Here is a 27,047-nt window from a genome sequence, read left to right as displayed (position 1 = left end):
TAATTTTTTAAAAAATGCTGGGCTTCAATTCTCTGAGAAACCTTACATTGTTGGAGAATGAATGAAAAGAAGCTGTTACACAAGAATGAGCCTGGTTCACTGTTAAAACTAATACATCAATAGATGTGTATTCAATATTTTGAAACCTGAAAATCTATAACTAAATCTTTACACAATTTTTTAAAGAGGGGTCACTTTTCCAGAACTGCTGGTTATTTAAAAAACCCATAGAAATTTTTAGGATCTGTTATATTCAGCCCCCTTGAAAATTAATCTGTTCTTAATGTAGACATTGTAAATATTTGGAGATTCCAGCCATCAACATTGAGTCAATTAGCTATGCTTATATCATGGCTAAGTAAACCAACTAATTAAAGAAGGGCAGAGAGAATTCTAGAGGACCTCCCCTTTGCCACATCTTCATGTAGACAACCACAATCTAGTTTCTTCAGTGTCTACATTTCCAAGATAAGGATAATTTTGATACAGTAGCGCAAAATCCTTTGAAGGAAGTTGCACTGGGCCTTATCATCCCTTAAAATTTTGTATGGGAGTATACTGATAGTGTGCTGGAATGGATGTACCCCTCTGAAACAACAACAATAAGCACTGCTCTTCAGTGCACTTCTTCCAGCGCTACCAGGAAATTCCAGTTATCCTATAAACGTTGAGGCGGTTTATGTAAGTGAGTTTATGTAAATATAAATACTGTGTTGATCTGAACAACACAGAAGCCAAAGCCTACATCCAAACACCTCTACCCAATGGGAAGGTTCAGCTTCACATATCTGTTCTGCTATGCAAGCTCCTCCTTTGTTTCTAGTGATACAGAGTTTCTGTTTGAACTTTAATGAATAAGTGGAAATAGAAATAATCTTTCTTTGTTTCTTCTTAAGGTTGCGCAGATACAGAGTCCTAGGCAGTAGCAACTCGGACTCAGATCTTATCTCTCGTCTGGCTCAAATCCTACAAAATGGATCTCAAAGACCAAGGAGTTCTACCCAGTGTAAGAGTCCAGGATCTCCACATAGTCCAAAAACACCACCCAAGAGCCCTGTCATCCCCCGCCGCAGTCCCAGTGCCTCCCCTAGGAGCTCTTCTTTACCCCGTACTGCCAGTTCTTCTCCATCCCGGGCTGGGAGATCTCATCATGATCCGAGGAGTTCATCCCCACATCTTGGGAGGAGTAAATCACCTCCTAGCCATTCAGGCTCCTCATCTTCTAGGAGATCCTGCCAACAAGAGCATTGCTGCAACAAACCAAGCAAGAATGGTCTGAAAGGATCTGGCAGTTCTTTCCACCATTCCCCAAACACTAAGACTTCCACAGGAAAGAGCAAATCAACTACTAAGCTTAGCAGATAGGAACTGGGCCTTGACAGGTATAAAGTCTCCTCCTAAATCTGATGCATGTTGTGTCTGTGTAGTGTGTATTTAAAAAAATAATCAAAAAAAGTATATTAAAAAAAAGTGTTGAATCCGCACATTTTAAAGAAAGTAGCCATTGTAAACTATTCATGAGAAAGCATTCTGTGTAAATAAATGGCCAGGCTTTGCCTTAGAGCAGGCAGCAAGCAGATCCGCAAGACAGGAAGTAGAGGCCAGGATAAGAATGACTGGGTAGTCAAAGAGGTGCAATGTATTTAGGGTAAAAAAGTATCTTAAAGGTGAGTGTTTTAAAACGGTATTAATCTCAATGTGTTTAGTTTCTCTAGTTAGAAGATTTGGCGTAATTATTTAAGGCCTTACATATTCAAGGAGTATGTAAGAAGACCTGAAATGGTTATTCCCAAAATGACGTCACCACTCGGGAGATAAGTATGCTCAGGCATTTCTTTGCAGTTTTAAAAAAGCACAGTTTAGAAGATTATATTTCTATCTTATAAATTTCTTCCATTTTGAGCTGCACTCACCTTTGAGTCCCTGAGCGCTCATTTTGTCCCCTATGTATCATGGCACAGGTTTTTAACCTAAGTATCATATACCTTGCCCCTTCTTGACACTGATGAAATGAAAAAAAATAATATTAGCATTTGACAAGATGGTTTTGTACCTATATTACTCACAAATCTGTTTAGTAGTAATTAGGATCCAAAAAGCTAATTCTCAGTTCTATATCATACAGAGTTTTGGGAGTCATGGTGGGGTTCTTCAAACCACATGTGGTAGGATTTGGAAGAACTTCACTGGATGTTGCAGATTTACAATAAAGTGCAGTGTAAGCTAGAAAGTAAGAACCTTTCTTTACCCCCTTTATTCAGCTGAAGAAAGAACCTTTGTTATTGCTGACTTTTTCCATTAGTTATAGATCACTTAAACCACAGATCTTACAATGCAGAGCAGATTACCAATCAAGATTTGTTTTTTCCATCATTTGTTTTCTAAAATCATGAAAGATGAAACAGAGATGAGGAGATTGTCTACTTTGTGAACTTGATAGGTTAGAGGTGACAGAAATATACTTTACACCCTTACAAAATCTGGGTAAGAATATTAATCATCAAAGCAAAATATACTGAAAGAATTCTAAGATATTTTTTATATTGGATTCTTGTCATTCTGTTTCCCAAATGTGTTTTTGATAGCCAAGCTTTGTTGACTCTCAGTAAAGTCCATGGTGTGTAATTCCTCCAACTTTATTAGGTAGTTACTTAGTAACATCTTGTGCTCTGCAGGAACTCTGTAGGGAATGAACAGGTACGGCACCTTTTGCTATATTCAGAAAAGCACAGTGGGTCAGAATAGGGACACGTAAGAACGCAAGCCTGAGAAAGATGCAGCCAGCTGTCCCTAATGATTCCTGTAGTGGGGACTCTGGATGCATAGTAGACTTGTCAATTTCTGATCTGCTTGCTGTAGTCATATGCCTCTCCAGCCAGCATCTGTGCTTTTTTATTTAACCTCTGCCAAATGAATACCTTTGGATTAAAAAGGGAATATTTTGTCTCTGAGCTAACACATTCTAATGCTGCATTAAAGCTGCCCTAGAGCTGCACTGAGTTTCACTTGCTGTCAGACTATGTTGATTTTTTTTTCTTTTCTTACTATGACTATGTATATTGTTTCCCATATGTAATGTAGCACAGTGTGGAACCTTAATTTCATTCAGGTTTCAAGCACTACAGATGAATGCAATAGGTAGGGTATACCTGCTTTTTCTGAAGAAACTGTACCATTGGAAAGTCCTATTCCTTTGTATTATATTGTATAATAGGTGCTATACCAATAATTGCATGTCCTCATGGTAAATTATATAATATAAATATTTATATATACATATATGTATATGGTTATATAAACTCATTCTTTCTCATTTTTGATTTGTAATTTATGGACCACGAATAATACAGTTCCCTTTCTGTTAGTTCCCATATAGTTACCTCTACTATTCTCCCCTGCCAAAAAAATCTGGAATGCACAAATTCTAATAGCCTTTATACCTTGGTACAGAATTGAGGGACTGCTGATTTCTCAACCAGCCAATGTTTTGTCTTGCAGCTTGTTTTTTTTTTAATTTCTAATTTCATGTGCACATTTGCATATGGAACAAGAACAAAGACTCAAAAGGTATTTTTATTTTTTAGTACAAATACGTCTTGTGATTACTCATTTTTATTTCATAATGTGAGTTCTTAATTGTGAATACTTGTCATATAGGAACAGTGACAGTCTATGAATACCTAACAGATGAATGTGACAACAAGAAATTCCATCTTTTCCTTCCTGTTTTCTACATGTTTCCTTATGGTATACCATAAAAAAGAACTTGGTCATATTGTGATGTTTTTGTCCTGGGCACTTGCTGGAATTATTTGTTAAGGTGGTGTGGCAGCCCATGATTATTTTTCCTTATTTCTGAAAAGCATTTATTATGGTCGTGTAAGTTTATTCCTACATTACATTGTCAGTTTTAGTAAGTACCAACTTTATGCATCCTTGCCTGAAAATGCTGAAGTTGAGGTGTTTATATTTTCTCTCTAGTGTAACAGGATCCAGAAACAGATAACTGCTTTGCAGGTGAGAAAGAATATAACACCTATTTTATGTTGTCTTCAAAGTACAGGCTTGTCCATTGTTAGACATTACTATGTCAAGTAAACCAATGCTGTAGAAATTCACTTGTACTTGAACTACTTGCCAATGTAAAAATAGTAAACTATGCCAAAAAGAAAAAGAGAAATCAGTTGTGATTGATGACACAGTCTTCTTTTGGTGACGAAAAAGGTAAAAGGACTGCATACCCCCAGTTGCTTTTTTGCTGTGGATTCAACAGGATCTAAGGAGAAAATCATGAAGATATGAATGGAGGAGCAATTGTGAATAACTTATCTTGAACTACCTGCTCTTCTTGAGTTTTTTGTTGCTTGATACCTTTCTCCCAAAAGTTTACAGAATTGCTTACTATAGTCTAACATAGCAATCAGTTAATGTTACTATGTAATGGTCAGCTGATCAACTCATACATAAATATTAGCTTAATATTTCTAGAGGGCCCATATAATTATTAAGGACTCTGTAAGCTTCAGTATTTGAATGTGAAACTGGCTCTGCAGAAAAGCATCAATGTACATGTGTGTGGCCCTTGTGCAGAGTGTGTGTGAATGGTTTATGGCAGGTTATCTGCAACACATTTTCAGGGACGGGGAAGATTTTTCTCCATTGTACAAAATGGCTATAGTTACTCTGCATAGCCCACAGCAGCTTATATAGGAATATTAGCTGGGAAATAATAAAATTCAAGGAGCTGTTACTTTGTCTTCTTCAAGCCCTCATTTCTTTGGAGGGCAGTGCAATGGAGCCATGACATGTAGCAGGTGCAGATACTGCACGCTCAATTCCTTCTTATGGTGTATTCTGTGTTGTGGCCAGCACTTTGGAGCATTTTTTAGAGAAACTAAGGCATGAAGCCTTTAAACTAAAATAAAACTTGAAATCACCAAACATTTCACACAGACTTTTGTGCTACAATATTGCATGGTAAAATCAATCTGTTTCAGTCTCAAAAATCAATATTAACTAACCTCTTTATTAATTACAAATACCAATTACTACTTAGGTAAAACCCTGCTAGAGTAATAGAAGGTGTGATACAGTAGAGCAATGTTGGCAAGTTGTATGATGCTAGGCACCCATCTACTGCTTGAGTGGGATCAGTAAGTGTAGAAAATTTCACTGCTCAAAGGCAGGAGCAATATGAGGTCTTAACTGCTAGTTACATATAATTATACAGGAGGCAAACCCCTGCAGAGTGACACAAGGCATTCATTACAGCCACCAGCCACATCCTGTCTTGGAAAATGTGGACATATTCGTACCTTGAAGTCTGCATGTTTGAGATCAAGCTTTCTTGCATACCTCACTAAACAGTCTTGATGTGTAAGGGAGGATTTGGTCCTATATATTTAAAAATAGCTTGAAATATTTTTCTTCTGAAAAAGACTTGCAGGAGCTCTATCATCTATGGTGTGTAGTATTATGGTATTAACTACAGCTGGGAAAACACACGATTTTGATTTTTTATATATATATATATAAATACACATTTGTACATAAGTGTATCTACATATACACTTATATAGATATTGTATATTATATAGAAATATATATATACATACATACATATGTGTGTGTATATACATATAGATAAGAAGAGTCTCAGCTATTCCATCCTGTTTACTGGAATTCATTTGCCAGAGTGAGCCAAGGCCTGTTTTGCTTTGATTTACTCTGGTCTCCTCTTCATCTGCTGCAATTTTCCTATGCCCTAATTCTGATTCTGTGTCTTTTTCATATTACAAGGCCTGATCCTGTAGTCCTACGTGGGCAAAATTCCCGTAAGTCCTTCTTATTGCAGTAACGTTTATGCAATGGTTGACTGTAATGCTTCTAAAATTTTTTTTCTTTTTCTCTTGGATGAGAATGTAGATAAAGCCAGACTTACAGTACAGTCTTTCCTGTAAACAGAATTTTTCCATAATGAATTGAACATTTTTATGGAACACTAAGAGGCATAAATTCTGGTGAGAAGAATGTGATCATTCCAATTTCTTAAAAGGGTCTAATGGAAAACCAACAATATGTGCCTCCAATTTTTATATATATGTTAAATGAGAGAGTAATCTTCTGACAAGGAATAGGAGAATAAAAGAGAACTCAAAGTCAAACTCTTTCTTGTTATAGGCCTATAATATATGGATTTTTTCATGCAGGACTGGTTCCATGAGGTGACAAGAGCCATGTGTGTCTTGTCATTCTCGGTAAGTCAGGGTCTGCTTCGGTTAATACCATGATTCCTATGGTACATTCTCTGTATGCTTTTCCACTTTTGGGAATGGTCAGAGAACTGTCAGGTGGATAAATAAAGGCCTTGATGTTTATCCATGATTCCTTTCTTCAACTGGTAAAAGCTTTGGGTGCTCATTGGATGGTGAACATGGCAGTGCTAGGTTAGCAGCTGAGCTTGGATCTTGGGGATGTTTTCCAACCTTGATGATTCTATGATTCCTCTTTCTGAAATTTATAGAACAGGGCATAATATTTCTGTTCTACTTCCTTTAGCTAATCAAGTAGGCAGTGAACTGAAGGGGTTTGTTTGCTGTTTTGCTTTTGGCTCAAATGCCTTTGGTTTTAATTAGTACAATTTTTGGTTATCAGGAATGCTGGTAAAACGGAGTGAGGTTCAATGTTTTGACTACATGCAGTACACAGGCATAGGTCATACATTTTTTAGCTAATCAAATTTCATAAACATGCACCTCACATAAGAATACCTCACCTGTCTGCTTGAAGCCAGTCTTCCTTTTCCCTACACATAATATTTGTGAAAGAGAAATTATATAAAGTCAGCCTGGATTATATAACAATTGTCAGGAATTATCTTAAGATATTATCAAATGCCAGAAAGTTTTTATCACTCATTTTCATGTGGTTTAAATAATCAGGCTTTTAAATATCCATCTTCAAGGGGGGGTTTTGTTTGGTTGGGTTTTTTAAGGAAAAATGTTCAGGAGTCCATTGTTTCAAAGACTTATGTATTAACTTTGCAATGACTCTCGCCATCCAGGTTTGAACAGGTAGGCTGATTTTACTCTCCATTGATGATAACATATTCTCTCTCAACAGTAATAATGACAAACCCAAATGCTATGCTTCTGTTTCTTCTCTACATGAAGAGCTTGGATCCATGAGAGTTCTTGCTGTTCTTGTGCAGGTGAAACTCCATTAAAATTAGTATAGGGTCCTGTTTTGTTAAGACTCTTTCACCTGATCAGGGACTGAAAGGATAAACTCACTCTATAAGTATCAAATTTGTGGTTGCTGTATTTTAAATTGGAAAATGCTTATTTTTTATTGTTAGTATTATGACATGACGTGCCTCTGGATCTCTCGTTTTCTGTCAGAATTATTGTTGCGAGCCAGCTTTGGCCAAGAGTACAATGTGTTTCTTCTAAAACAATACCACAAGTGGGCTACTCATGTGAGGTCCTGATCATCCACAAGTGTCTGTGGGAATTCAGCTGGAATTAATTTGAGGTTTGTTTTGAGATCACTTGATCTTTGACCTTTTATGTAAAGGACCTATGGTAACAGCAGAACAGCTTGCTCCAAAAGATGCAGTGTAATTAGTTTGGTCTGCCTGGCTTCAAATCCTTTTAAACCCGTATCTGCTGCATGGCAGGCAAGGTCATAAAGGTTTGACACAAAATGAAGTAGGATTTTTTTGGCGATTTCACATCTTCTTCCTCTGACTGGAGATCTGGATTTGTTGCCAAGCAGCCTTCTCTGCATCCTCTTTACTTTCACTGGCTAGAAAGCAAGATTGGAAATTGTTCCCCAGGTTTTAACTTTCTTTCTATAGAGTCAGCCCAGACTCAAGTTACAGTGCTTGTGCTAACAGATGCCAATTTTCAAATGCTTTCCTCTGAATATCCAAACTAGTAAATTAAGGAAATCACCAGCAATGGCTTCAGACAAGTACTGACTTTTTGAAGTGGCCAACCAATGGCTGCTAATCTAAACTCTCTGGGCAATACCACAAAGAATTAAATCTGTGTATTAATTAAAAATACAATGTTGTGACCCCATGAGAAATCAAGTATTCAATAGCAAAGTCTGCAGCATGATTAAATTAAGTGGAAAGTAGTTCCAAGATCGTTTTTTACCATTGAGGAAGACAAATGTTGAGTCCTTCAAATTCTCTTGCTCAGTAATTGCAGTTCTCTTCCCCTCCTTGGAAATCTTCTAAGCCATTCTTTTCATTTAAGTTTGCTCAGGCACCCAAGAGCATAAAGAGTTAATGCCCTTGTAATGGTCATTTGTACATAAAGTTGTAATTATTTATTTTCTCATTTGTACCATATCAAGGCTTTGTACAATGTTTAAGTTCTGTTTTCAAATTATTTTGTATTTTATTTTTATAAACTGGTTCTAAATAAAATATTCATTCCGCATGCAAAACTTCAATTCTTGATTGTGTTTGTATAATGATTCATTAACTTATAAAGCTTTAGATGAAATACTTTTCATCACTTTTTACTATTGCAACCCTGTAATTTAAATGGATAAAGTGCTTTGGCAGTGATAATTTTTTTCTGTTTCAGGAAAGTAAAAAGCAAGCGTATGTTGGTACTATTGCAACGTGAATCAGATGTTAATATTGCAAATTGGAATGATTGGATCAATGGAAGTTTATCTGATTTAGTAGGTTCATGTGTTGTACATTAATAACAACAGAAAAACCCAAATGGGCCCCCTCAGAAACCTATTTGTTCTTACCCCTTCTGTCTGTATTAATCTAAACAATAAATGATTGGCACAGCCAGATCACGTCAATTTAAGTAACAATATGGTGGTCCTGAAAAGCCAGCTGCTGATGGCATTTTTCTGTTCAAAATTGTAGTTTTTTATTTAGTCAGAGGCCACTGTAATTGACCTCTTTTGGGGATAATCAGCTGTCTGGATGTAGTCACTGAGCTTTTACAGCCTCTTGAGGAGACTTGTCTCCCTCTGTACAATAAACTTAAGCAGCAGATAGCAGAGAAATGAATGAACGGAAGTTTTTACTGAATCTGAGTGCTATGGAGAAAATGCAATGTTAAGCTACCAGTTGCTCTAGTTTTCTCCAATAACCTTTTATTTCTCTTTCTAGTAAAACTAGGCATAAGTAGAGTGTAAAATCATCACAATTTATATTTGTAGTTTGTGTGCCTGAATGTCTTAGTCCTATGCTACCAGAAAATACTGCCTCCACTTTGCACAGCAGGGCAAGTTTTTTAGGGAAGTCCAGAAGATTTGGAGAAAATTCCCTGGATCTCTTTCTCAGTATTAGCACTGTTATGCCTTGCATTCAGGCAAATTAAAAGCCAGCTTGCCTTTGTTCATATCATTGGCAGTATTTTCACTAAGCTTCATGACCAGGTCATTTGCTCTTGTCATTTGTACAAATAGCTTAGGTAGCTTCAAAGGAGAGGAAACAAATTGGGAATTCATTTATTCAGTAACAGTCCAAGAAAATTATGTTTCACCTTCCGTTAAGAGCAGCCAGAAACTTAATGGCGTGGCTTCTGGGTGGTGCGTGTGAGTTCAGTGCTCCCAACAGAACCATCATTTAATCACAGAAAGGGTGTGTAAAGAAATCGCAACCAACTGTATTAATTTGAAGATGAAAATAACAATTTTGCCCACTCTATAGTGATGAGAGGTAGCTCAGTTTCTTTCCTTGTTTAAAATAGTAAATCTAGAGTGTATCAGAAGTGGAAGAGTGATTTTGATCTGGCTCCAGTATATTTCAGTGGTACAACTGAAATACAGGGAAAGAGGAAGATCAGAACAAATATGCTGTGGCAGACTGATGTTGAGGTCTGGTTGTTGTCTGATCACCACAGTGCCTTTTAGCATTGCCTGGCTTGTCTGCATTCATACAGGAGATCCAATCTGCCCCTTCTGCTCGTAGGATCTTGCTGCACTTCTCTACTCACACTGTAGCTGCCTCTCACGTAAATCAGTACTGGAACATGAGAAAGCAGACACAAGTCAACTCTCCCAGGAAATGCTGTAGTAGGTGAAATTCAAAAATTAACCATTGCAAAAAGAATTGAAACATCAAAAGAAAGGTAAGAACTGCCTGTTGCAACCTGGACAAGCTCAAACTGCTGCCCAGAAGGACCAGATAGATCACATTTGCTAATCCACATGGAATGTCATGGTAGCATGAATTAGCTTGTCCATGAAAACAAAATACAGAAAACCCTGCTCAAGAGAGCCCATCCATACTGATGGGGGAGAAATAATGCTTCCAACAGGTTAATCTGGAAAGCTTTTAACAACATAGCCTCAAAAATCTGATTTAGAAGGATTAATTCTTTGCCATTCTTAAACTCAGCAATTTATTAATACCTGTTACCCATACCATCTCCTTCTGTTAAGGCAAACCTGGAAAAGAGAACTTTCTCTTCTTCAAGGCATTAATCCCAATTAACAATGTGTGGTACGTGCATACATTTTATTTTTGTGAGATATTTGCATATCTTACTCCATCTGTGATACTGAAAGGAAACACTTGGTAACAACTGATTACCCTGTATTCACATTATAGTAGGCAGCAGTGGTTGGTTTTTGAAGTGCAAGTGAGTTAAATCAGTACACCAAAATGGTGTAAGGGCAGAAATGAAGTACTTATATGCACATTTTCATACGGTAGAGTTCAGTCAAAGCTGACAGCAAAAATGGCATATCTTATTCTACAATTACATATTCTTATGCTTCTAGGAGAGGGACAATTTAATTGTGATTCTCTATGTTATTTGTATTTGCTAACTTCCTGCAGCAGGAATGCTTGTGCAAACTGACTGTAACACTAGAGGTAGCTAGTCATTGCTATAGTCCAAATTTATCTGTAGAATTTTTTTAATATTGATCATAAATGCTTAAGAAGAGAACCTGTATGATTTTTCAAGTCATTGGACAAAATTTCAGGTGAGAGTGTTTTTGTTTGCCCTCCAGTACGGACGCCAGATATAAGAACATTGCACCTCTGCTACTTCTGAATGGTGCAAAGTAGATTGGCTTTAATATATAACCCTGAAACATCTTAAAATAGTGCCAGTGACAATAGTTTTCCCCTAACTAAATGCAAAATTTTGGCATGAAGATAAAATGATTTTTGCTTGTTTCAGAGTTGACACCAGGTTGCATTTTGCTCCAATTCCTCCTCATCTTTCTTCTTCCTTGGGTATATAGTTACAAGAAAGGAAATGAAGATGAAATCTTCCTAAACTATGCAAGATCATTTGTCTGGAATGAAGTGAGCCCCTGCCTCCTGTAATTTAACAGCAAATCTAACTTCCAGTTCATGTAAAATAATAAAGCTTTTTGCTCTCTGTATTTCAAATAGCGTGATATCGATTCCATAAGGCTTACAGAATCAGATAAAGATACAGCCTACATATAACCTGTATGTCAGAAACAGGCATCACTCATCAATTCCTCATTTTTGCTATATTTCTCTATTTTAACCATGTGACAAAAAAGAGGCTCCCCTGCTAGTGCAGTAAAACAAAATGTCTTTGAAGAGAAGTTGCATTTGATAAAGTGGGAATGAACAACAGCCAAGTGGAACAATGCTGTATGAATTCTGAGGACACTCATGGATGCCTCAATCCTAAACCATTCCTAGAATAAGCAAGTATCTCAAACTCCTCCTGTGATGCCTTGCACAGCTCAGACTTAAAAAAAACTCAGCAACAACAACCAAGCAAACACCCCCAACATTATTAGAAAAGGGAAGTACTTAAAAAACCAGCTACTTCTGAGGTTTGTTTAATCCAAGAACCAGGTGACTTGTGTAAGACAGCTCCTGGTGGTTAGTAACCATAATGTTACTTTTTTACCCTTCTGTCATGCCTTTTATTTTTCAAAAGGTGACATTAAACAAAGGACGATACAGACAAAAGTCTTAATCAAAATAAATGTTTGGTTTTTTAAGAGAATAAAGAAAAGAGAAGAAATTTATTAGCCAACAGCAACAGAGTTAACTGAGACTGGTAATTAGTGTTTAATGCCACCTATAGCAAAATGTTTCCCACTGGGAAAAACATGGGAGGCAAGTCCACTTTGCTCCTTCAAAGTCACAGGCCGGAGCAGAACATACAATAGCACCCAACAACACAGTCACTTTACATATATTCAAGTTTTTACACATCTGCAAAGCAGAAGTAGTAGCAGCCATTTGGATGTTCTTTCTTAATGCTTCTCAGGGGGGGCCTAGGAAACTCGGAAGGACCTGGTTCTTGTGACATGGAGCTGGAGCTGCAGCTGCTGCTTCTGCTGCTGCTTCCAGCCACCTGTGCTCTACCTCTGTCCTTAGCAGGGGAGAGCTGGGGTGATCCTGGGCTCAGGTACCCAGCTGTGGTCTGAGTAGATGCAGTGGCATGTGTGGTTGGGCCAGTGTTGTTTTTCACATAGACGTTTTTGATAGCAACAAGTGTATGTGCCATGATGCTGATGCTGTTACTCAGATCTTGCATGCCTTGCTGCAGCAGTCGAAGATTGTGGTTGACACTGTCAAAGCCAGACTGGATCACCTGTATTTGGGTCTGCTGAATCTGCAGTAGGTCCTCTTCAGTCATTTTGTTTTGGTCTGCCTGGGACCTGCCTTTTGTTTTGGCTTTTACTTTCCCTGAGGAACCACCACCTGATGTCCCCAGAAAAGGCAGTTGTTCTTGACTAGGTGGAACCACTACCATGTCCTCAGAGCTTTCTTCTGGCTCTACCACCTTCACTACTATTTCTTCTTTGAGGTTCATCTGCTCAAGACTGGATTGATGAGATGGGCCGGGATTGCCATTAAACCCTAGAAGAGGGGGGGGTTGGGGGGGAAGAAAAGCAAAGTAAAGCCTGTGAGAAACTTCATAACCTCAGCAGTCAGTGACACATTTTCTCATTTACTAAGCACTAAGATTAGTCCTTGAAACAAGACTCTCAAATTCACACTATGTTATCTTTGACGGTTTTATAATACAAATTACCTCGATAGGTGGTAAGAAAACCATAAATATGCATTCACCAGTCAACCATGTATCTGCATACTACAGCTCCCTTTCCACCACAAAAGCCAAACTTTAGGATCCCAGAGATAAAGTTCACTGCAAGCTCATTTCATGCTCTATCACGCATGCAGTAACCAGTAAGAGCGTTGCTGAAGCACTGTGATTGCGAGAATCCCTTGGTATTGAAGGTGATCATTTCAATGCGCTAGGACAGTATCTCCAGCACAAACGAAGTTAGGTACTCGCAGCACTTTGTACTGGCTGGACCTGTGTGCTGCCATGGCTGTTTGCATTTGCAAGAATAGCTATTGTAATAGTGAAGATCGGTGACCGGGTCTAACGCCTCGTAGCTGGGCAGCATGTACTACGAGACAGGGTTTTTACTCTTGGGTGCTGTTCTCAGGCACTTTTATGACCTACAGCACGAAGCCTCACAGTTCTGCGTGCGTGCACATAGTTCTGCATTTCCAAGGATCCGAACCAGACCTTTCCTGCGGGGCCGGTCCCCGCGGCCCCTGCGCGCACGCAGCGGGCGGGCAGCGCCGATTCCCCGCAGACCGGGGCTCCCGCGGCTGCGGCGGGGGACGCCGGGCGGAGGGTCCGGGGCGGCGCCGCGGGGGTCGCTCCCGCACTCACCCATGTCCCCCACGACGGCGCCGGGCAGCTCCAGCGTGTCGATGCCGCCCACGATGGGCACGGCCTCGGCGGGCAGCAGGGAGCCGTACGCGCGGCGCTGGCGGCGGGCGGGCGGCGCGGCGGTGGGCGGCAGCTCCTCGGGGGCCAGGAGGAGGCCGAGGGCGGGGGGCGCCGGCGGCCCGCAGCCCTGAGAGAGGCGGCACAGCTTGCTGCGGTCGCGGCGCTTCAGGTCCCGCCAGCGCTTCTTCAGGTCCTCCACGTCGCGGGGGCAGGCGGCCACCGGGTTCACCTTGTGCCGGATCAGCTCCCACACCTTCCGCTTCTGGCCCGCGGAGGCGCGGCCGGGTCCCGCTGCGAACAGCAGCTGCTCGTGCTTCAGCACCTGCTCGATCAGCACCTCCGTCTCCGCCTCGTTGAAATTCGCCTTGCGCCGTTTGGGCGAGTCCTCGGCCATCCTCCGCCGCGGGTGTCGGCGGGCGGGCGGGCGAGGAGCCGCGGGGAGGGGGGGGGGACGCCGCTGCCCTTCCTTGCACCCCGGCCCGCGGGTGCCGCCGCCGCTAGGCCAGGCCCCGAGCCCTGCTGGGGAAGGAAATACCGCGCATGAGAGGAAAAGACGCGCACGGACCGGCGCAGGCGCCCCGTGCCCCGCGTGTTGACATGGGGAGGGGGCGCGGCCCCCGCCCGCCTCCCCGGCGGGAATCCCCGCTCGGCGCCGCCCCCGCGGGAAGGGGGGACACGCCGGGCCCGCCCCCGGCGCGGGTTGTGCGCGTGCTCGGCGGGAGCGGCGCCGGGAATGGCGGCGGTTTTGGAGCTGCTGCTGCAGGAGGAGGTGCCGGTCAGCGCCGTGGTGCGGTGGCTCCGGCACGGCCCCGGCCACCGCCCAGCTGAGGTAACGCGCGCTGGGTTGTCCGCTCGCCCTCCCTCCCTTCCCGCAGCGCCGTGGCTGCGGCGGGGCCGGGCCCGTAGTCGCGCCACTCCCCCAGCGCCCTTCGCTGCCGCGGGCCGGGGCCGTGCGGGAAAGTTTGTCCGCCCCGCGCTGCTGTGAGGGACGAAGCTCGCGTGGGTCAGCCCGGGGCCCCGTCAGGTGCCGTTCTGCGGCCGCGGGCTGAGGCCGAGCTCCCGTCGAACAGCCGGTGGCACCGCCCCCGGCGCGGGCGGGCTCTGGGCTCTGCGGCGGGAAGGCGAGGCCGCCGGTGGGGAGCTGCGCCGGGAGCTGCCCGGCGGGCGTGTGAAACCCGCTAAAATGCTCGGGGCTGAGCCCGCCGCAGCTCAGCGCCGCCGGCGCCGGGCAGTCTCCTGCGGGCGGTGGCGCCGCGCGGCTCCGGGCGGGAGCGGGGAGCCCCGCGGCCGCTGGCGCGGAAGCGCCGGGAGCCCGGGCTGCCGTGTGCCAGCGCAGAGCCGAGTGAGGCGAGGGGCGGGCAGTGCAGCGCAGCACAGCGCAGCTGGTGTCCTTGGGGGAACGCGGAGACACGAGGGGGTGACGCTTCCCGCGTCTTTGTCGGGGAAGGTAGCGGTGAGAGAAGGATGAGGCTGTCAGCACCCAGGGCTTGGCGGTGGCTCTGTGCAGGCGCCAGCGCGCCTCCCGGCTGGATGCTCATCCCGCCTGGACCTTGAGGAGGATCTTTGCGGGCTGGGAGAGGGTACTTGCTGGCTGAGTTTTGTCATGAACAATTTGTGTTCCTGTGGAAATAAAAACATTTCTAACTGTAAATGGACTAGGAGTGCTTGTATTTCACATAGAGAATAACACAGAGAAACAATTTGTATTTAAAGCATCTTCTGCCTGACCCCCTTGCAGAGTGTTACCTAGTGCTAAAATCAAAACTCAGTGGTGTCACCGACATGAGTTAGTCGGGTATTGCCATCATCCTAAACGTATGGGAAGAATGGACCGGGACTTTATGTTATGTGGTATTTCTTCAACTGTGACTTGCAGAAGCAGACATGACAACGTTATGAAGTTTGAGATCCTGGTAGCTCAGCTAGCACTGTGTCGGTGAGGGGTGTGGAGGTCAAAATGTTTGCCCTTGCAAGGGAATTTCTTGCTGCCTCTTGCTGTTGGGAGCAGCGCAGTTGCTTCAGCATGAGAAAGCAAGTGGGAAGTTTGCAGCAGGCAGCTGTTGACAGGTTCCTGTTACCCAGCTGTGGAGGAACCAAACCTCTATTCACTTGGACAGAGAAAGATGAGTGAAAATAGGTTGTTCCCTGAAAAGCTGGAGAAACTACCCGACCTTATGCATAGCATAGACTGTAATCATCTTTTTGCCCCTTTGCTAGTCCCAGGGGGGGCACCCAAGGAAACACTAGGCTACGTCTTGCTCTAGCTCTCATGGCACTTTTGAGCTGGAGATGGTCTTCTGACACCTCGTGGGGGTTGTATTCTGACCTGTGCTTTTTCACTGATTGTTGGCTGCTTGGCTTGTTATCCAGGCTGTGTCAGAATCTCACACTTCTTCAAGAAGCTGAATTGGTCTCATGCTTTCAAATATGACCTTAGTATGGGTGTTGAGGATTGTGTGAGTCCAGTCACGGGCATGCTTTTGCTGTCTTCTTTCATGCAGAAAACCTTCTTCAGAAACAGCGTTTGCTTTCTTGACTTTTCATCTAGTAGGGTTGTGAATATAACTTTACAGGAGTATGTATGCAATGCTTTTTAATATTAGTAAGGAAAAAGTTGCTGCCTTGGAGAACTTCTTCTGTTGTTGCAAATGTTGCTGAATCCTAATGAGAGGAAACAGAAACCCGGTGCAGTGTTAGGAACAAAAGAATTTTTACACAGGGTACAAAACTTTAAACTGCACACGTAACATGAAGTCGTTTTTGTCTAGGTTTACCCTTGTAAGATCACCACCTGTTTCGATTTCAAATGTGTTGAGTCAGTGGTGGGTTTTTTGTTTAGGTTTCTCAAGTATAAAATTCACATACCTTAAAGTTGCACAGTCTCTGTTTAGACCTCTGTGAGGTCTCAAGGGAGCAAAATTATTTAATTGAAATGGAAAAGCAGCTTTGTATTTGGCGCTGCAGAACTCCAAGTGCTTTAGCGGTTGTTGTTACAGCACCCCTCTGTGGGAGCAGGTGGCATTCACAGAGAACTAGGGCACAGAGACATGGCAAATTTTAGATTTTTCTGTTAGAATTAGATGCTTTCAGTATTGATGTTTTTGAAATGTTGAACTTAGGGGTGCCAGTTGCTCCAAGTCCTCCCTGGCTGTAGCCAGTATTACTGATGTTTCCATGGAACAGTTCCACTGTTTTCCAGTCAGAGACCAAAGCGAATGACTCCATCTGAAAACTTGTGCCAAAATGGCTTGTGTGTAGGCTAATTTTCAGGTCTGTGACCAGCACTATGGTTGCTTGAATTTCAGTGACCTACTTTGACATGTTGGTTTTTACTGTGTTTTGAAATCCCATAGTTACTACTTAAATGTGTCTGGGTACATGGACAGAAAGAATCAGGTAGCATCTTTATATTAATTCTTTGTCCACTTCTCTTGTAGGAGAACCACATCCATGACAAGCTGGTATCTCTTAGCTTGCTTCAGAAAGATTTTGTGCCTTTTCTGCTGAATTTTTTAAGGGAGCAGACCAGCCAGATCCTGACTAATGGACCCCCTACTCCTGCTAAGACTCCTAATTCCAAGGCCCATGGGAGCCACAGGACAGGATCAGAAAGGAGGGCAGGCCATGCAACCAGCAGCCGAGTGCAGCTCTTTTCACAAAGGACTTCAGTGACCATCTGCACCACAGATACCAGCTTTTCTCCTGCTGCAGCTTCCAGCGGTTCCTCCTCCTTTTCCGGGTCAAACCTGTCTAGCCCTTGTGGTGATTTTCCCAGCGTGGTCTCCTGCAGCAGCCCGAGCTTTGGGCACAGCCCTGTGCTCCACCACGGTGAGAAGCGGTCATCTCAGAAGACCAGCTTGGGGAGCTTCCTCACGGCCACGCCTGAAGCGCTGCCTGTGAGACGAGGCCGGAGGAAAGGCAGCAGCTCGGTCGGTGCCTCTGGCCGGCAGGTAGCTCGGGATCTGGGGCGTTCCCTGGCTGAAGAGGAGGATGGAAAGAGTGACAGTGGATCCTGGAGTGGAGGGAGAAGGAAGCGAAGTGAAGCGCCTCTTGTTTCTGCCAGATCCCCGCCCAGCCAGCTGAACCTTAACAACTTGGAGGAGTTTCCGCCCATGGGCGCTGCCTCTGGCTGGACAAAGTAAGAGCGAGTCTGCCTCGCTGTCTCATTGGGATTGTGCTGCAGGTTGCTGCTCCTTGACCAGCTGTTGTGCATGTCCAGATACAGAAGAGGCTGTAATACAGAATACCTGGCTTCTGGTCAGCATGTAGGGAAGGGAATATTGCCTTGACAGGGAGTCAGGTTTCCCCTCTGTGGACTCACCCAAGACACCTCTTTAGCCTCTTGCTTGTGCTGCTGCCTGCAGCTTGCCAGTGCACAGTCCAGCTGATAGAAAGCTGAGCACATCTTTGTCCTTGCATGTTCTAACAAGTCAGCGCTGTATTGGCTCTGCACATTTCTCATTTAACAGAATAGCAGTTGGTAAGGAAGAGCAGTCCTGGAAGGCTCTTCAGCATTACTGATGCTAGCAAAAAAGCTTTTGGATTGACCTTCTGTGGCTTCTGGTAGCAGATGCTAGTGTGCAGCTTTGTTTGTGCTGTGTAATTGTGGACAAAATAGCTGTAGCTGTATTCTCCTTGGTCTGCAGTATGCCCTGGTCTCCTTGGTGACTTTGGCTGAGTTTCTGGGCGGCTGTTTGTGTTGTGGTTGCCTCAGTCCTTTTATCTTTCTCTTTTACTCTTTAAAATCCTCATTACCAAATACAAAGCCTTTGTGTCAGCCTGTTTGCTCTGTATGTCAGTCACTGGTCTCTGAAAGTGGGACTTTCTAGTTGGACATGCAAAATTCCAGCTGAAAATTATTACATGTGTGAGTCTATATGGCAAATCCAATGCTGGGTCTGGGTGATGCTCTAGATGATGCTTTGGCCAAGGGAGATAACGTGTGTTTCCAGCACAGACAGCAAGGCTCTCTTCCTCAATTGCATTAATGCTCCACTAGGAAAAAGAAGGAGGAAGGAGGCCTTGAGTCTTTGGAAGTCAGTGTTACAGGTGATTTTGAGAACACTGTAGCAGTTAATATGTAGCAACCAGCATTTCCTCGATGCTTTGTGTTACTGTATCCATTTCCAGTTTTTAGTGGTTTTTGCTACTTTACCAAGCCTCTTCCTGAAGGACAAATGCAAGTATTTTATGCAGGAAGAATGGGTTTCCCTGGACTTAAAGGATCTAATGTAACTTGGGAGCCTGGACTCTTAGTGATAGACGATGGCAACTTGATTGATTTTGGTTTTGGTATTTTTTTTTCTCCTGGTCGTGTCAGAAACTAATTCACTGGCAGTTTCTTACTAAAATGGGGCATATCCTGTCCTTTCAAATTAGAAACATTTGGAAGGGTTGATATTTGATAATTAATTTTGCTGCAGGGTCAGCAGGCTGTTTTTAGCTGTCTATAGCTCCATGACTTTCTTTTCAGTGACAGAATAAATTGATAACCATAGGTACAGTTTAGAAATTCAGTGTCCCAACTCGATACCCATTTTGTTTTAGCATTAGGTTCCTCTGGAAGAGTTGCATGCATACCTGTCTTGAGACCTAATTTTTTTGTTGTTGTTTAGCTTGATTTTAGTGGAGTCGCTTCTCTTTTTTTCAGCAAAAGCAAACCATCGAGGCGAATCAACCCAACTCCTGTGAGTGCTGAGCGGCCCCTCTCAAAGCCAAAGACTTGCTTCACTTCTACACCCGTCAGCCAGTCTCCAGCTGCTCGATTGTCAGCTGGGTCAAGCCTTGAGGCCTTCACTGGTGTCCAGGAAGGAAACCTCTCATCTGTGATAAGCAACAGCCTTCAAGAGGAGAGGGAGATGCTGAAGAAAGAACGGTAGGGTCTGAGCAGGAGGGTGATTCTTAATTCCCTTGTGTCCTGGTTCTGGGCCAGAACAGGGTTAATTCTTCCAATAGCCAGGAGGGGGCATGGCCAGGACTCAGAGGTTATTCTACACCACCTCACCTCATTTTTTGGGGATGTGGGAGGGCTCTTTCAGGTTGCCTGAGAGTGGTGGAGGGAGTGGTCAGGTATTCTCTGTTTTCAAGGGTTTCCTGTGAATCGTTTGCCTCTTTCTTGTACCCTCTGATTTGTATTGTTGCTGATACTGCTCCCTTTCTTATCTCATTGCTGTTTCCAATAAGTAGTTCTTATCTCAACCTGTGATCTTTACCTTTTGCACCTCCAATTCTCCTCTCCAGCTTGCCCCGAGGCAGGGAGAGAGAGAAGAGATGGAGTAGTTTGGAGGGTTTCAGTGGGAGCACTAAACTGAGGAGTACATTCCTAAACCACAACACCTTCCCTTAAGGTGGTATCGATACCAAAGTGGAAATGACAGATGAATATCCAAAACAGATATCGGTGACCTTAAACTATAATTTACCTAAAGCCAAGTGTGTCTGTGGTATCAGACTAGGATATTAGTGCATCTAGCTCATGTTTGTCATTTTAGAGGTGTGCTGACTCTGGAACAATGACTCTCACTTCAAAAGCGTAATCAGTCCTCACTGCTTTTTTGAGATTTCCTCTTCATGGGCTTGTATGTGTGGTTATCTCCTGTGCATTTCTCCTTAGATTGCACAGGTGAAGCAATTGGGTGTAGACTGTGTTTGAAGATTGCAGCAAGACACACTGGTTTGGAGAAAATGAGTTAGTGATGCAAATGTGTGGAAAGTGTTAATGGTTTTGCAAGGTAGGTAGAGTAGCAGAAGCTTGCAGTCAGAGAAAACAGGACATGGGCACTTGAGATTCTGTTTTAAAGGTTACTACTGCAGTTGTCTGTTGAAAATTGCTGTCAGATGAGGTGAATTCTAGCCTCTAATTTTGTCTCTGCTGTTCAGTTAGTGAACATGGAACACACACACAGTTGGTGTGACTTTCATTGTTTGTAAAATGGTGTCACTGTGAAGATTGATACTAGAAATAAACCAAAGCCCAGTAGTAGAGAAACCATTGTTTCTAATTGCTGACAGAACTGTTGTTGCTCTTTTGTAAGTTTTGTTCTTGGGGAAACTCCTTAGGACACATGGGTGTAATTCTTTTCCTGCTAAGCTTTGCAGCTCACTTCAGTGGGACCAGAACTAGCTGAAACACATCCAGTAGTCTAATGAATTACTGTTTTTACTGAACCTGCAGCACAACTGCTCAGGATTCAAACCTGCCACTCTGCACTTAAGTCTAGCACCTATTCCAGTCTAAATTCTCCCTGAAATGTCCCAGTAATCTGTATCAACTGAAGTCAGTGAAATAGAAGTATGTGGTGGGCTGAATCTTGTACATGAAGTGATATTCTCATCTGACCCATCCTGCTTGAAAGCTGGGAGAAGCTGTTGTGTCCTCAGTAGCGGTGGTGAAGTGAGGTACAGAAGTAACACAGCCTTCAGCTGGCTGGGTCCCTTTGACCAGGGGCAAAAGGTGAGTTTCATCCTGAGGTAGATGACAGCACTGAGGCAGAAGTGATGCTGATTCTAACTGCATTATTGGAACCTTACCTTGGTGGGCTCACAAAGTACTTAATGAATAATTTTCTTCAGTGCTATCAGTTGGTCGATTATGTTCATTGCAAGGAAGCTGTTGGCAATCTGTTTCTATTTTGGGACCAATTGTTCATCATCACAGCAGTTCCACTAGAAACAGGCCAATAGGAAAAGTTCTTTCCTGCAGGTAAAAATGTTTCTGACTTCCCCAGAGCCCTTAAAGTGATTTAAAGATTTTACTTTTGAGACAGTGTGGTAAGATGTAGTGTGATGTTCCAAGTGTAAATGTTCCATTGGAATCTTTGACAATCATTTGATGTTGCTGTCACTGGCTTGTGTCCTGTATCTCACGTGTCTTACATATGCCGCTCTGGTATTGCATTTTGGATGACCTCTCTAGGTATAGTTTTGTACGATGTCTGGATGTCTGTGTATTTAATTGAGTGATCATTGTTGATTTAGAATCCAGCAATCAAAGTAGTTTGTTCCTTCTGTTGTTTAACTTGCCAGTATGGGATTTCATCAGCTGTTGCGCATCAGCTTTCCACTTAGTGATGTTGGGTCTTCTCAGAGTGTTGTTAGCCTACATCTGTATCCAAAGGTATGGATGTGAACTTTATTTTCATGTATTTTTTTAAATGTCTAGCTGTCAGAAATTGTACATGCAAAAAAATTTTTTTAGGACCTGGTCTCTAACAGATTCCCTGTCCTTAACAAGTACAAGTTCAGATGAGAAGCAGTAACATAGGTTAGTTGGTTAATTTGGTCACAGTGCTACACTATTTTAACAGGTTGGAATTTGAATGGGATTCTTTAGAGTCTTTTGGTTGCTAACCTGAAGATCTATTTTCACTAAGAGAAAGATGACTCAAATTACTATCATGCTCAAAGCTGCTTTAGACAGTGTAAATGACATGGTGTAGTTATGGCAGGATTTCCTTCATGCTACACTGGAAGAGAAAGACCTCTTCTGGCTGCATGGCTGCTGTAGCTCATCCTCAGCCACGTATGTTGCTGCTCTCGAATTTCAGATGCAAATTGCTGCACCAGGCGTCTTCTCCTGCAGGGATATCTTTTGATCCTGGTACTCCAACTAAGCCTAGCTACGCTCGCAGTGCTAGCCTTCCTGCTGAAAGCCATCTGGTGACCTGTGCAAATCCTGCTAAGGTTTCCTGCAAGAAACAGTTGGAGTGTCTGGCACAGCTCTATTCATCGTGCATAGCAGGTGAGGACACAGAAGATGTGAGACTGACCTTGCTTTGAGCTTTGAACTTGCATATGTGTTGTGAGAAGGAGAGGGATGGGAAGTGGAAGTTGTGGGATAGTTATAGTGTACAAACAAATGACATCTGTAAAAATAAACTAAGCCAACACAGTTAAAATAAATAAATACATGGTAAAAGTTTAGGGAAGGAGGTGAGCCTGATGCAGTACTCTGAGCTGCAGTAGACTGAAGTTGTATGTCCCGTCAGAAATGAGGCTATTCCCTAACACCTTTCCCACGCTGATCTACACTGTGATTGTGTTGTGGGGAGGGAGTTCTTTGCTGACTACCACAGGACAGGAATCTGTCTTTTTACCTTTGTGTATTAAAGTACGACAGTATTGAACAATCCACCTTTGACATCTCATTTGCTCTCTTCCAGAAAACCTGGTACCAAATATTTTTCTGGAACTGTTCTTTGTTCTGCAACTGTTGACATCTAAAGGCACTTCTACTGCAGAAGATGGGAATAGTGACCCTGAAATCAGTGAAAGAAATAGAGGTAAGCAGTAGTAATGAAGAGAAAGAATGTTGCTTCCATAGAATGAGAAGGTGTTGTAGAGTAACTTGAACAGTTATTCTTAAATTACATAAAAACACCTTATTAACACTGTGGGACTCATGTGAGGTGCTGACAAAAGTCCTGCATGTATGGGAAGTGCTTCCACAGTATGATAGAGCGGGGTTGTTGGATACTGTTTAGATAGTTTTCTGCTATTGTGTGAGATTTGCTGTAGTTACTTCCTAACACTGACTTTTAGAGAGAAGGACAGTTGTGCTTGAGTTGCTTCTCCATTGATCCTGCAATTCAAATGTGCTGTGCAACACACAGTTGACCTACTGTGTGTTTCTTAAGCTTCGGGTTGGGATCTGAGTGCACAGGATCCAGCCATATTGTTGCATTTGGCTTTTGGCTACTTCAGCCTTAAGCTTGATGCAATTACTACTTTGCTATGGATATTACAACCAAAAGGGTGGTTTTAGGATGAGACCCACCCCACCCTCCCCCACCCCACATGCCTCAATTTAATTGACCTTTGTTTTGCTGCTCATTGATTCTTAGGGCTGAGATTAGGAACATGAAATCTTCAGCTATGGGAACACCATTTTATGATTGTTTGTAGTTGGTCTACTTTTTTTGTTCTGCTTACTGTTGTTCAGAACATTGAGAAAGAATCTTTTCTTTCCCATACAGCATTCAACAATTCAATTGCCTTTAGTATAGGAAGGATAGGGAATGGGAACTTCTGAAAATTGAATAGGAGTCTGGAAGTTTTTTTTTTTGATATGTCAGTTCCTACTTTCCTTAAAAGCGAATTGTTGGTCCTTTAGTTTATAAATGGTGATAGGTACTGTTGTCTCATGTTTCTTTTTTCCCCTTAGATGTGTCAGGGAGACAGCATTTCGAAAGTGTGCACAACTGTGTTTATTTTGCTGTTCGAGTCTTGGATTATCAATATGAGTGAGTTGAATTCTTTTTTCATCTACTTGTGGGTGCAGTTGTTTGTGGGGTTAAGCAAGTATGCTTGGATTTTAGAACTTTACCAGTTACAGGCACAGAGTTGTTAATTTTCCTTCAAAACATACAACTTAACCGGGATTTGGATGTCTGTGGTTTTCCTTGCACTGATCTGTCCATTGAACTTTGTTGTAGTTGTGCAACATTAGGAAAATCATGAGATGAGAATGATAACAAATACAGATACCAGTAGGATTTCATGCTGGGTACATGTGGTTTAGAACTCTTTACTTGGCAGCCTCATAAAATGTAAGCATAAGCATTTCTTTAGATCGGATCATGTGTTGTTTATGTCTGTCTGTCTGTCTGTCTGAGTTTTATCCCTGTTATCTTGGCAGAATTATTTCCCATTTAGAAAAGGGGATGCTGAAGCTTTTGGCCGAAAATGAACGAATTGCATCTTTTTCTCCCACCTTGCACAAGAGGCTCAGGCAGGCTTACGAAAGCAGCACAGCCAAGGTAAAAATTAGCAGACCCCAAGTGAAATTGCTTCAAGCCTTTGTGTTGTTGTTCTTTTATTTGCAATGGCTTTGATGTTAAATCTCATTCCTCCTGCTTCACCTTGCTGTGTTGTCTCTAGAAACTGTCTAAAATCTACTTTTTTTCCTTGTCAGTGGGTGAGTGAGTTGCTGGGTCCAGTGATTGTTAGCTGTGAATCACTGCTGGCTAGCCTTGCGTTGTGCTCCAGGCAGTGACCTCAGCCAGAGACTTTGATAGTGTCAAGTTTTGCTTTTAAAATTCTCATCTAATAAATATGGATCCCAGGAGAATGGTAGGCTAGGTGCAGTATCAGAAGGTACTTTCAAAGATGTGGGTTAGGGTTCAGAAAACCACAAAGCCCAGAGCTCCAGGGACACTGACCATGCCAAAGGCATGCCAAGGGGAGCGCGGCACTGGCCAGACTTTGCCGTGTTCGTTTCTTCCTGATTGCAACTCTCTTCAGCCCAATGATTTTTTTTAGGCTGTGCCTAGGGCTAGGGTTAGGGTTAGGGTTACGTCTAGGGTTAGGGTTCAAAAAACCACAAAGCCCAGAGTTCCAGGGACACTGACAATGTGAAAGGCATGCCAAGGGCAGCTCGGCACTGCCCCAACCGTGCAGCGTTCGTGTCTTCCTCATTGGAACCTGCCTCAGCCCACTGGAGTTTCTTAGGCTGCGCCTAGGGTAGGGTTAGGGTTCCACCTAGGGTTAGGATTCAGAAAACCATAATGCCCAGAACTCCAGGGACACTGACCATGCCAAATGGCTGCCAAGGGGAGCGCGGCACTTCCCCGACCTTGCTCTCTTCTCCAGTTTCCACTTGGAACTTGCCTCAGCCTAATGCCTGATTTTTGGCTCCACCTGGGATTTCTTTCATAGATATGCACTTCTTTTAGGCTAATGACATTTCAGCGGAGACAATCCGGGTTAGGAAATATGGTTCCCTTGAGTTATCCAACTGGTTTAGGGAACTAAAGCTGAATGGTAGGGATGTATCTCATTTCATCCATCTTTTAAATATGGAAATTAGTCTTGGCAATGAAAGGACAGTGTACTGAGACTGGGACATGTCAGTAGCTGAGCTTCAAAGTTGTTAAAGTTGTAAATAAAGGCCTTGCTACTTGAAGCACTGGCTTTTCTGTTGGAGAAAGAGTAACGTAATAGAAATTGCCAGCCAGGGTCCTGAATTTTCTCAAGCCCTATATTGAAGGTACACTTTGACTATTTGTGAGTCTTTCCACACTGTATCAATACTGGTTGCAAGCTGTTCAGCAGAGATTTAAGGAGACCAGATACTTTCTCTCCTAATGTTGAATGATGCTACCTATGTAGCCTAGTGCAGATTGTAAAGCTGTTGGTGCTTGCTAGTAGTTAGCAGTTAGGAAGTAGAGTGTCTAAACAACTCGGCTAGTGATACTTTGTTTCCTCATCATGCCTTTTCCCTGCTTTTTTCTGTGTTTCAGACTGTTTAGAGACTTATATTAGTTTAATGGCTACCTTTATATTTTTAACAGGTGTCTCTCCTGCTGCCATGCTCTGTACAGTCTGTTTCTTTTCAGCCAGAAACTGATAATCGCTCTAACTTTCCCAGTGACAGAGCATTTCACATGTTTAAGAAACAAAGGTAAGCTTCTTCTACTGTTCCTGGATGCTAACAGGGTATAACCTTTGCATGATTATGAACAAAGGATATTAAGAATGTGTCATGTATGCTACATACTGTAGAAAAAAATCCTGAAATTTTTACTCTAATTAAATGAAAAAAGGTCTTTGTCCATATTGACTGCAGGAGCTAAATGGTTAATGTCTTTAGAGAAGAACAGCCTAATTCTTCAGGAGTTATTGAGACTTCTGATAATGCCTGTACAGTGTGTCACCCTACTGGATTGCTTCTGCATATAAATCTGGTATGCTTCTATTCTTCGTGCCACCTCCCTCCATGCTTGCAGCAACAGGGTGAGGGCAGAATGATGAATTGTCTTGGTCCTTTTCTTTTTCTCATAGGTATTACTTCATGTGGCTTATTCTTTCCTGCCTCTCAGTCTTCACTATGTCTGTCTGGCAATGGCTGTTTTGGTCATTCCATCATAGATTGGGCATAACAAGCTTAAGCACTTGCTGTCAAAGACATGGAAAATGGAAACTCACTGAAGTACTGCTAACATTTATGAGTTTTTCAAAGGTATCTGAATGCTTAGAGGCTGGAGTTATTTAATCTGAGGTAGCTTCTTGCTGGGGAACTTTGAAGCAATTGAATATTCAGTTGTTGCTTCAAATTTTGAAGAGTGGGTATTCATTCCCTTAAATATCTTGATTCACAGGGATATCTTTTATGAACTTCTGCGTGAATGGGAGGATAACCATGAGAAAACTGGCTGGGACTTTGAAAGAGTTCTGGGCAACAAGATCAGGTAGGAGTCTTATGCAACTCTGGCTAGCTCTTTAATGTAGCTGAATTGCTGGTGCAGCATACTGCACTTGGCATCCTTAGTTCCATGTTCCGCCTGGTCTTCTGCACTAATCTGTAGG

At 42.8% G+C, this 27,047-nt stretch overlaps 3 protein-coding genes across 4 annotated transcripts in view; 2 read left to right on the top strand and 1 right to left on the bottom strand.

Annotated features, from left to right (window-relative positions):
- TTBK2 (tau tubulin kinase 2) overlaps positions 1–8,457 on the top strand; it is an 85,317-nt gene extending 76,860 nt beyond the window's left edge. For both annotated transcript variants that reach the window (XM_042048115.1, XM_042048114.1), the window contains one exon: positions 897–8,457. In XM_042048115.1, coding sequence (XP_041904049.1) covers positions 897–1,365 — 469 coding nt within the window. In that variant the 3' untranslated portion in view covers positions 1,366–8,457. The remainder of the gene's footprint in view (positions 1–896) is intronic.
- A 2,023-nt stretch (positions 8,458–10,480) lies between these two features.
- Positions 10,481–17,955, bottom strand: LOC121673652 (protein transport protein sec31-like). Its single transcript, XM_042047220.1, has 3 exons — positions 17,617–17,955; positions 13,683–15,132; positions 10,481–12,850 (listed from the first exon to the last, which is right to left on the bottom strand). The coding sequence occupies exons 1-3, from the start codon at positions 17,953–17,955 to the stop codon at positions 12,192–12,194; spliced, it is 2,448 nt and encodes an 815-aa protein (XP_041903154.1). The 3' UTR covers positions 10,481–12,191.
- Positions 14,476–27,047, top strand: part of CDAN1 (codanin 1) — a 32,722-nt gene continuing 20,150 nt past the window's right edge. The window contains exons 1-9 of the mRNA XM_042048116.1: positions 14,476–14,571; positions 17,180–17,880; positions 19,393–19,617; positions 22,289–22,482; positions 22,904–23,023; positions 23,905–23,983; positions 24,379–24,499; positions 26,033–26,142; positions 26,840–26,929. Coding sequence (XP_041904050.1) covers positions 14,476–14,571; positions 17,180–17,880; positions 19,393–19,617; positions 22,289–22,482; positions 22,904–23,023; positions 23,905–23,983; positions 24,379–24,499; positions 26,033–26,142; positions 26,840–26,929 — 1,736 coding nt within the window. The remainder of the gene's footprint in view (positions 14,572–17,179; positions 17,881–19,392; positions 19,618–22,288; positions 22,483–22,903; positions 23,024–23,904; positions 23,984–24,378; positions 24,500–26,032; positions 26,143–26,839; positions 26,930–27,047) is intronic.

Source organism: Corvus kubaryi, unplaced genomic scaffold (genome assembly GCF_017639235.1).
Source record: "Corvus kubaryi isolate FWS band 111438036 unplaced genomic scaffold, C.kubaryi_AGA036_p1.0 66, whole genome shotgun sequence".
Classification (NCBI taxonomy): Eukaryota; Metazoa; Chordata; class Aves; order Passeriformes; family Corvidae; genus Corvus; species Corvus kubaryi.
Note: the sequence above shows the minus strand (reverse complement) of the source record. Positions and strands in the feature narration are given on the sequence as shown.

Coding starts and splice junctions, on each gene's coding strand:
- LOC121673652 (XM_042047220.1), bottom strand. CDS start 17,955: ATGCACAACAGCTGGTCAAGGAGCAGCAACCTGCAGCACAATCCCAAT. Junction 15,133..17,616: donor GCAGCGCTTCAGGCGTGGCC/GTGAGGAAGCTC, acceptor CGTTCCCCCAAG/GACACCAGCTGCGCTGTGCT. Junction 12,851..13,682: donor CGCCGTCGTGGGGGACATGG/GTGAGTGCGGGA, acceptor CCCCTCTTCTAG/GGTTTAATGGCAATCCCGGC.